General features: G+C 36.5%; 2 protein-coding genes and 1 pseudogene across 2 annotated transcripts; 2 read left to right on the forward strand and 1 right to left on the reverse strand.

The window, feature by feature from the left end:
* Positions 1-208: 208 nt before the first annotated feature.
* Positions 209-5785, reverse strand: LOC113295892 (annotated as a pseudogene).
* Positions 5786-8874: 3089 nt separating this feature from the next.
* LOC113295893 lies at positions 8875-10428 on the forward strand. Its single transcript, XM_026544226.1, has 3 exons — positions 8875-9019; positions 9135-9488; positions 9641-10428. The coding sequence occupies exons 1-3, from the start codon at positions 8875-8877 to the stop codon at positions 10426-10428; spliced, it is 1287 nt and encodes a 428-aa protein (XP_026400011.1).
* A 59-nt stretch (positions 10429-10487) lies between these two features.
* Positions 10488-11147, forward strand: LOC113295894. Its single transcript, XM_026544227.1, has one exon. The coding sequence runs from the start codon at positions 10488-10490 to the stop codon at positions 11145-11147; it is 660 nt and encodes a 219-aa protein (XP_026400012.1).
* The last annotated feature ends 213 nt before the right edge of the window (positions 11148-11360 follow it).

The raw sequence follows: 11360 nt of genomic DNA on the forward strand, positions 1-11360 counted from the left end.
AGGGTACATCTGTATTTCACCCTTCATTCAAACCTATTTCAGCTCAGATGGCTTGGTAAGTTGGGGACGCTATATGTAATTATTTCGATGGCAGAAAGAAACATGTTCCCAAAGCCACGTTTTACAAAACATATGACAGTCACCCGGAGATGAAAAATGTGAACTAACCGAGAAATGAAGGTGGTTGTCATGTTTGTTACATCTCTATTCATGGCCGAGTTACATTGGTGCCAAAGTAACGGTCACCAAACTCTCCTACACCTGGAAGTACACGGGAATCCTTGTCTAATAAGTCATCAATCTCTGAAGTAACGACCCTGAGCTTTGGAAATTTCTTGCATACCGCGTGTAGTCCATCTGGAGACTTCATTTAAACAAGAGTAAAACTTTTAGGCAAAAAGTTATATGGTCTGAAACTTTATTTGACCAGGGATTTGTAATATGAAATCTTACTGATATAAGATTAAGGAAAATAATGTTGGATTCCTGTACACCCTTGTTGACTAGCAGAGAAATTGCTTCAACGGCAGAGTTTCCTGATAAAAAATATGCAAGTCGCTGATATTAGATATCACCCTTTTCTTGGCAGAACTTGTTATGGCGTTAATTATGTTACAAACCTGTAGCAAGAACAGGGTCCAGCAATAATACTCGGCGACCTGAAATGTCTTCGGGTAGCCTCTCATAGATTAGCTGCAGTCACAAGTTGTCTAGAAGTTATAATAATAGACAGATGGTACAAATAAGATGTCTACTGATGTTAAATATATCAGCAAACCTGCCGTGGGTCGTTGCGTTTCCCGTGGATAAGGATTTTACCAATTTTGATACCCTTACAGCAAGCTCTTAGTGCATTTTCCATACTTTCTCCACTGGCAATGGAAATCTAAATTAGGGTAGATAATTGAATAACATGACATAGAAATTTTGATACTTGCTTTTAAAGACAACATTTCAGAAGGTGAAATACCTTCTGATTATGGAGACTCCACACAGTTTTCTACAGAAAGATACTCCACTGTATACAGATCCTGCAGTAGTAGATGAGTTGTCTAAAGAAGAAATACCGAATATAACTCCTATAGAAACATCTAAAACATAGTGGTGAAATTTTGAACATAGATGGTGGTATTTCATAGTTCATATGTTCAACTGAATTAACAAACTTCATATTGATCCAGAAATATTTGATCCAAGCTGCAATCTAGATGTACCTAAAGGAGTAGTAATTTGTTTTCAGTAAATGGAAGGTGACCTAAACCATGCTCCACAACCTACAAAGAGATGGAGCTATCATTAACAACCTGGCAATGAAGGAAAAGATGAAATTTAAGCAATGTCTCTTCTAGTTGAAAGTTACTGTACCAGGCGAATAAGTCGGTCTGCGTAGAATATAAAGTCATGCTTTTTCGTCCTAACATCTCGTATAAGTGTATGCATTTCACGAATCTGGATAAAGAGAGTCATGTAAGTTTAAATGTTGAATATTGAAGTTATAATTTCCATAAATAGTCAATCAATAATTCCAGAAAATGCAAGGTCTAGATATTAACATCAAAAGTTGCACCAACCTATGGCGATTCTCAAAAGAAAGAGCATAGAGCAGCATATGGAAAAAGATGGAAGTCAAAGCTACCTGGTGTGTCGAGTGGATAACACTAATGTTTGGGTATATTTTACATAAGTGATGCTGACAAAGTTTCGTGCGAATATGTTGCACAATCAAATCAATTGCCACATGATTGTCTGATCCGCGTGGGATGATAACATCAGCATATTTCTTGGAAGGAAGTATAAACTCCTCAAAACCAGGCTTCACAAATTCAGAGTACTGCAGATCATATTACCGGCAAATCAATAATAGCATATCAAGGTATTGAACATTTCAACTAGCAATAGTGAATTGATGCATCAATCATAGCTTGAAAATTATAGATGGATAGTTCTCAAGGACAAAAACAGGTACACCACTATGTGAAGATTGTGCCCTAAGACGAATCTTAGAGTACTAGTCATAAGATGTGGGCAATGTTGGAAATTTAAATCCATTTTTATGTGAACTTTTGTGTTAATAAACCATATGTGATTCAGATATTCACTTTTGATGATAGGAGTAAATATCTCAAGATGATGGGAAGGCTGCATGAGCACTTTCAAACCCACTGTTGTCTCACTAATGCATATTAAGAACCAAATAGACCCGAATTTTATCTAAAACATCAACAACAGTCATAATTCCTAAGTAAAAATCAAAGAAGACACGGTCAAGTTTCAAAAGTATCATATAATCAATAAAGTTGTGATAGTGTACTAACTTGGTTAAGCACAGACTGAATGTCTCTGCCTCGCTCGACAGTATCGCGCTGAATCCTCCTTGCCAGCCGCAAATCAGAATCTGAAGTAGTACAAATACGCAGGTGAAGCATAACTAAGTAATATTATCAACCTTGTCCACTAACAAAACTTATTGTAAAAAGCTGTTTAGTTTCTGAAATGCTCTCCTCTTTGCTACCATCTGAACCAAACGTAGCTGAAAAACAGAAAAAATATGATACTTGATTTTCCAATGATGTAACTCAGGAATTTTGCACAATGTTGTTCTTACGTTCCTAAACTTACGAAAATATACATAACTCATCAAATGGAATTACGATAGTTGAGAGAAAATCTGTATCAACAAAGATCTTCATGTTCATAAGATCACGAACACGAGGTTCATGAAAAACTAATATTCCCTCTAAAATTATGACATCTGATGGGTTAACCTACATAGATTTAGGAAAAATAAATTATTAACAGAATAAAAGAGTTGTTATACAAAGAAAGTCCTGCAACAAAACATAAAATACACAGTATTTGTTGGATATTTTCAAGATTGTTTGTCGCTATCCGGGGGGGCGTAGCCCCTAGAAGTTTCTATTCAAACTTGAACAGATGCGTCTCTCCCATAAGCCACCATTAATGGATTTTGGAAGCGTCTGTTGGTGATGAAAATGCATTACTAACAGGCATGAATATCTCTATAAGTAGTGAAGGCATTCTCCCATTCTTCACAATCAATTCAACTTGTTTTCTCTCTTTCTAAAGCATCATCAGAAACCTTTCTCGTGTGTACTTGATTGGGTCAAGGGGTACAAACCTTGAATCCAATTTCTCTGTTATAGGGATTTCATTGTATCCTGAAGGCATTATTTCGCATACCTGTTGTAATCGCCAATTGATATTGGGAGGGTAGAAATAATTGTCTAAAAGAAATATATTCGAGCCTTGAAAGTCAAGAGTACAACAATTTCTCTCTGTTTAATTCATCCTCTATTTGAACCCATTTTCCAACAGTATATGTACTAAAAGAAAAACTCAGATCTGAGAAATGTTGGTCTCACGTTCTATGTTACAGCTACAAATGCCTCAATAATGTAGAGAACTCTCTCTGTCTAACCTGAGTCAACATACAAATGATACGGAGTGGTATTTTACTTTAGTTGCTATAATCAGGAACAAAACACTGGATAAGCCATTTTGTGTTAATCAACGACAGCAAGGATGCAATCTACGGAAAGAAAAAAATGGTCCAGTCCAAAGATTTGAGAATTGCTAGGTTACTCAAGTTGAATAAGAACATTCAGAAGTGCACCATTTCTACTATCCTCCAATTTTCTAACTAATTATCCATCACAGATGGGTACCTTGTATGACGACGTCCTTTTGTGAGTCTTGAAATCATAAATGGGGATATCAACAGCCTTCCCAAGTTTCAATCTCTCTATGCACGAAAGCAATAAATAGCTATCGAAGGCATCTACAAAAACATAACAACTTACAGATCAGTATTAAGGGGAAACTATCCAAATTCCAATCTGCACATGTATGGTTAGGATAAATGCTTTTTCCTTAAATTCTGAACCATCATTATATTCTTGGGATTAAGAGTTGACCGTCGTACAATCAAGAATTGTAGTTATGAAACAATGGTCATCTTTTCTCTTGCAGCACTATTGGCCAGAATGTACCACGAAACCATTCAACCTATAATTCTTCAACCTCAAAATTCAACAAGCAAACCCAGAAGCTTCTAAAGACTAGCTATATAATGCATTTGACTTGGAAGTCGTAAGAACTTACAAGTTTAATTGTTTTTAAGAAGTTGGATGATATACTTACCAGGATGGTCAAAGTTATAACGTTTAACTTGTTTTAAGTTCTCATCGCTCAAAATTTGATAAAACGAATCCTGTAACATCATAACCGCTTTAATGATACCACAAAGACATAATCATGTACATGTGTTATGAAATTTTGTACATAACTAATAAGCTAACAGAAGGATCACTAAACACCAGAACATGAGCTACTGATGTTCACAGCATTTTTAGTGTAGAAATAGCTACTGATGCTCCAAACCGCATCAACTAGGAATGTAATGAATAACTTACTTGATTGACAAGAACAACTCATTTATTATGGAGCTGAGAAATAATCATATCACAAACTGTTGTCTTCCCAGATGCAATTCCACCAGAAACACCTATCAATACATCGACAAAGTTAACAAAGGATTTTTAAAAACTGGTGAAAAGAAAATATAAATTTATGAATATAATGAAATGTACTACTTCCAGACTATCAGGTTTAGCATTTAATGAGCAAAAGCCATAAACATTATCTAGTCTTTTGTACATGTGATGTCGAAAGATGCAAGCTCCAAACCAGGAACAAGTATCAAACAGAAAAGAAGAAACTCACCAATCACAAAAGGTTGCTTGTTGGAAACTTTTATGGCTGACCCATTAGCTTTGTGACCCTGAAAGTGCTCTTCGATGCTTTTTGTCAAACCATTTACCAGTTGAGCCTCCATGGATTTGTTACTGCAGAGCTGAAAATGATCCGTTGGCGCAAGTTTAAGAAATACAACAATAAATATGCAAAGGTATGATTTTCACAAAACTCATTGTGAAAAGGGAAACATGGTGGCAACATTTCATTCGATGTACAAACTAGAATGATAACATGAAGAGGATATGACTGAAAATGTTCCGTATTCTCTGTACCAGATAGACATCTCGCGTGTCTCATAATCCCACTATTTGAATTCATATTACTAGACAATCTAACATGCTGATCTGAAACACTTTCTTGACCTGATCGACACTCGTTTCCTATCTAAAACTATATCTTCTTGACTTCACTAACCCGATAGACCCCCCTCATTTCCTAGACCAACAACAATAGTACATAATATGTCTGGTTCAAGAAATTTATCCAATTCTTCGTGACCAACTTTACAGTAATAAACAAAACAAAATAGGGTGTAATTGATATACTTAAGAAATGAAGTTGCATTGATTTAGCTTACTTAGTACATTATAAAAAATTATCTACTAATTCTTTTGTAATAATTCAATTACTTGAACCAAACATGTATATGTAAAATCAATAGTATCAGCATATACGACGAATAACTCATACTTCAACTTCTCCTTACAAAATCCAGACTCAAAGTCTTCTACATATAATTACCAATTTATAATTCACGCATTGTTAGTGTAGACAATTATACTGTTAGTGTAGACAGTTATACTAGTGGAGGTCAACACTTCTATAACATTACTAATTTATCCGTGAAAATCACCGCAGCAGAATCATTTTTAAATCTTTTCATACCAATCAAACATGATATTCTTAATGGTGAAATTCATAAAAATTGTACCTTCACGCCTCACCTCTATAGAAAATATTGAAAATATGGAAAGTAGAAGATTAGAATTTGAATCCGCCATGTAAATATATCTTCATTGTTATGATAATCGCACAGAGAAGATCTTATGTGATGAATTAATGATCTTCTTTATTTGTAAGAAATAGCGAGATATGCGGGAAAACGTAGCAGAGATTTTCTTGAAAGGAAGAATAACAGAATATTATGGGCACGTGTTGGAATCTCTGTGATTGGAAAATGACACCTGAATATTCTAAAGATAGAATATTATGAACCCTCAATTGGGGTATACTTCCCATTATATGGGACTGCTTTTTTGCTACTGGGATATATTTTTGGGGATGAAACGTCACTACCACCCTTTACCATAATAAAAATAAAGGAAACATTATCTATATACCCTTCCTATGAGGCTCCTTACAAATATACCCTTTTGAATTTTACAAATACCCCTAAGCTTAATACATTACTAAAATACTCTCTTTTATATAGTGTATATACAAAAAGGGCTAACCATTATTCAAAAAAAAAAAAAAAAACTACCTCTACTACCCGCCACCACTGTCCACCGCCGTCCACCACCACCAACCACCACAGACGACGACCACCACCACCACCGCCGACCACCACCGCCAACCACCATTTCCCACCACCACCACCAACCACCACAAATGTCCACCACCGCCAACCACCACCAACCACCGTCGCCTCTAACCAACACCACCAATGTCCACCGCCACCAATCACACCGCCGCCGTAAATAATTGCCACCCACCGCCGCCGCTAACCACCACCGCCGTCAACCACCACCACCGCCGCCAACCACCTCCGCCGCCAACCACCTCCGCCGACGACCACCACTACCATGTGGAGTCAACTAGCAGAATTTGTGTCCATATCGAAGGCAACTTGCTCAAGTTGTCTCCAATAAATAGTGTCCATAACGGAGGCAACTAGCTCAAGTTGTCTCCAAAAGTGGAGGCAACTAGCTCAAGTTGTTTCCAATAAATATTGTACAAGAACAAGTTGCAAAACAAAATGGAGCCAACTAACTCAAGTTGTCTCCGAATCTGAGGCAACTAGCTCAAGTTGTCTTCAAAAATGAAGGCAACTAGCACAAAGTTTTTTTCAAAAGTGAAAAGCAACTAGCCCAAGTTGTCTCCAAATATGGAGGCAACTATCACAAGTTGTCTCCAAAAATTAAAACATATACACAAATGGGTGAACATAGTCTGAGTCGAACACACATTTTCTGACATATAGTCAGTTGTGCTACCATTGCACCACAAATTCGTTTATTAAAAAAAAACATATCAAAATCACATACCAGCATCTCCGACTCCATATCTCTTTACTGCATTAGCAGATTTTCAATTGCAAACCCAGTAAACAGACTCACATATTCTCCACACCATCTCTACTACTGCAATTCTACCTGCAACATCTTCATGACCACAACCATATATGCACACTTGCAACATGATCCAACAGCTGCAGCCACTTCCATGCCTTTACTCAAACACCATCAGCAACGAACAAGCAGTAACAACTCCTTGTTCTGCTCTTCACTTCCTAGACACATATTCAGTTCATCAACAAAGCACAAACAACTTCATCCATCAGCTCATCTGTAACTGTACTAGACAGCAACACTCAACTCCATAGTTGCCTCCGTATATGGAGGCAACTTGTTCAAGTTGTCTCGATATATGGAGGCAACTTATTCAAGTTGTCTCCATATATGAAGGCAACTTGGAAAAAGTTGTCTCACAATCAAATACATTGCTCTGAGTAAGAACCCTATGAACATTAGCATATCATTCATATATCACTGAGTAAGAACACTACTACATAAGGTTTGATGCTTCCATTTACACTACCACCACCTCTACTGCACCAACACCAACATAAATGTTATTGTCACCTCTATTACACTGCACTAAAATCCACCACTAAAGGTTATTGTAAACACAAAAAGGACCACCACTGCCACCACCACAATATTCACTGCCACAAACACTGCTGCAAACACAACATTCACCATCATAACATCAATTGTTGCAACAATACAAACTACAAGCACCACCATAATCTTGAATTGAGAACAACTTTTGCATTTGCTAATCATACAATATCCAATCACCAACAAAAATCATTCACAAAACTCTTAAAATCTCACCAACAAATAAAAAAAAAAAATCCCTAATCATACATCTGAAAGAAAATAAAAACAATTAACATATCCAAATTAATAAATCGAACTCGTTGGTTCATTCTCACATGATTACGAATCTCTCGATCAATTTCATCTTCACTGCTCATTTCCCTGATGAGTTCTAAATCGGATCTGATACTAACGACCATCATCTCTTCACAAACAATCTCTTCATATGGGTGTTTCTGATTTACCTTCCATTTCTTCTCAAATCACCAAATCTATCAAATCTGAAATTAATGTGACAATTTCGAATTTAACAACAACGCCAATTTCATTCATGAGTAGTTCTTATCAAAATTAAAGACCTAAACCTACAACAATCATACCTGTTAATATATAGATCAACTCATATAACTCCATGAATCTTCAATCGAAATTAATAGATCAAAAAATCTCGAAAACGGGATCAATTATCAAAATCTGGACGAAGAAGATGAAGAGCAATTATCAAATTCTACTGCATCTGATGATGATTTCAATTTCATCGAAAAACTTAAATCTTTCTCTTGAATCTAACTGGAAATAAAAAAGAAACACAAATTGGAATGTTATAGATAGAGGTGGAGATGTTTATTGTGGAGATGATGGTGGTGGATTTTGGTTTAATCAATTTAGTGGTGGTGTTGGTGACGGCGGATGTGGAGGAGGAAGAGACTGAAACTGACGAGAGAGCAAAGGGAATAAATTTAGATCTGATAACTGTAAATGAAATAAACTTATTTCCTCTTTTGATTAATGGGTAAAAATGGAATATTATTATTTTTTAGTTTCCTTTTTAGAAGGTAGGGGTATATAAATAATGGATAAGGGTATTTTTGCTAAGCCCATGGATAGTAGGGGCATATATAACATTCCCAAAACCAAATCCTTTTAAGTACGTGTTCCCATTGCTTTTTCTTTGGATAATGTGACTTTTCCTATAATTGATGAGGTTGAGAAGATGGAGATGGATTTTTCTGAAGAAGAAGTTTTCTTAGTAATCAAGCATCTTGGGGATAATAAATCCCCGGGTCCGGATGGGTTTACGATGGAGTTCTACAAGTGTTGTTGGCATATTATTCGTGATGATTTTATGAAGTTGATGGGTGAGTTTTATAGATATGGTTCGTGGGATTGGCGTTTGAACTGTTCTTTTTACCCTTATACCGAAAAGGGAAGATTCTTGTACTCAGAAAGATTATAGACCTCTTAGTCTTCTAGGCAGTGCATATAGAATTTTGTCGAAAGTATTGGCTAATAGGTTAAAGAAGGTGATGCATAAGCTGGTGTCTGATTATCAAGGGACATTTGTGAAGGAAAAACAGATTCTAGATGGGGTGTTAATAGCAAGTGAGTGCATTGATAGCAGATTGAAGGACAAAAAGGCGGGAGTTTTATGTAAGATTGATATGGAAAAGGTGTTCGACAATGTCAAGTGGAGATCTTTATTGAGAATTTTGGAGAAACACGGTTTCGGTAGAAAATGGATTTCATGGATGAAATGGTGTATATCTTCTTCGCATATTTCTGTTTTAGTGGATGATACATCTACAGATAAGTTTAAACCTACAAAAGGTCTTCGACGAGGAGATTCATTGTCCCCTTTCTTGTTTCTCTTAGTTGTTGAAGTTTTTCCAAGTTGATTGTGGATGCTACATCAAGAGGTCAATTGCATGGGTTTCAGATTTCGGAAAATGGAATTAGTATTTCTCATCTCCAATTCGCAGACGATACTCTGATTTTTGTGGATGCAAATGTGGAGGAGATTCAAAGACTCTTAATTATTCTCACTACTTTTGAGCTCTTGACAGGAATGAAGCTGAATTTGGAGAAGAGCTCCATGATTGGTGTTGGGGCAGATGACGTTATTGGAGATTTGGCTATGGAGTTAGGATTTAAGATCGAAAAGTTGCCTATCAAGTACTTGGCGTTACCGCTGGGTGCCACTTTTAGATGCGCTTCTGTATGGGATGATGTGATTCAAAGAATGGAGGTGAAACTTGCAACTTGGAAGAAGAAGTTTTTAAATAAGGCAGGTAGGTTGGTGCTTATCAAAAGTTGTCTTTCTAGTCTGCCGGTTTATTTGTTGTCTTTTATCAATATGCCAGCTAGTGTGGAGATGAAAATAACTAGGTTGATGCGGAACTTCTTATGGGATTCTAATGAAAGTAGGAGGAAAATGTGTTGGGTTTCTTGGACTAAAATATGTAGACCAAAGCATTTGGGTGGTTTGGGGGTGAAGAATTTAAGATGCACTAGCAAGGCGTTAAAAGCGAAGTGGATTTGGATATATTCGAAGGAGAAGAAGGCTTTATGGAGGAAGGTTGTTCAGCAGAAGTTTAATAACACTGTTGATGTTTTCCTTCCCACGGATGATGGTAAGACACAAGGAAGGAGTGTTTGGAAACATATTTTATGTTCTTCCTCTTTTCTTGATGAACATATTACTTCTGTTTTGAATAATGGCAAATCTACTAGATTTTGGTACGATAAATGGACAACTTCTGGTCTCTAAAGGATAGATTTCCGGCTATCTTCAAGGTTTGTAGGAGAAAACAAGCTTCGGTTGCGGAGATGGTGGTGAATGGTAGGTTACAGTGCCTTACAAGAAGAAGATTGTATATGAAGGAACAATTGGAGTGGGACTTATTGTGTATTGAGTTGGGGATTGTCCATAGCCTAAATGCAAATGAAGACACCGTGGATGTTTTAGATGGATTTACGGTGAAGAAATGTTATGAATTTCAATTGGATGAGGCTGAAGATTGCGACTTCGTGAGGTTTTTATGGAAGAAAAACATTCCACACAAAGTGAGTTTCATGCTTTGGGGAAATTTTCATGATTCCTTGCCATCTTATAGCATGTCAAAACATAGAAATGTGATTGTGCAAGATGATAAGTGTTTGTTCTGTAAAAGGGAGGAAGAAACTAGTGATCACTTTTTGTTGTGTTGCCAATATGCTTTTGAAGTTTGGTCGCATTTCTTTAATGCGTTCAAGATTTGTTGGGTTGCTCCTAATACTGTGAAGAAACATTTTGAGGCTTGGAAACTCAATAATCTTATAGGAAAATGTAGGGAGATTTGGTGGAAGGTGATTTATGCTGTTTTTTGGTACCTTTGGAAGGAAAGGAACAACAGGTCTTTTGGTGGTAGGGATATGGAAGTTGAGGAACTTATTTTGCTTATAAAGCAGACTATTTTTCTTTGGTTTTTGGATAAGGATGCGTTTTAAATCTGTTTCTGTAAACCAGGTCTTATTTCATTGGGATACAGTCATCCATATGTAATTTTGCTAGGCTTGTAATTATTTTTCTTTTTTAATATAACCATACCTTATTCAAAAGAAAAAAAGAAGTATGTATTCCCATTCCTTTCACAAGTTCTCCATCTCTTCGATACAATACCGATTGTCAAAATTAGGGGAAAACGTCATCGTTGGCATTGG

The sequence above is a fragment of the Papaver somniferum genome, chromosome 7 (genome assembly GCF_003573695.1).
Source record: "Papaver somniferum cultivar HN1 chromosome 7, ASM357369v1, whole genome shotgun sequence".
Lineage (NCBI taxonomy): Eukaryota > Viridiplantae > Streptophyta > Magnoliopsida > Ranunculales > Papaveraceae > Papaver > Papaver somniferum.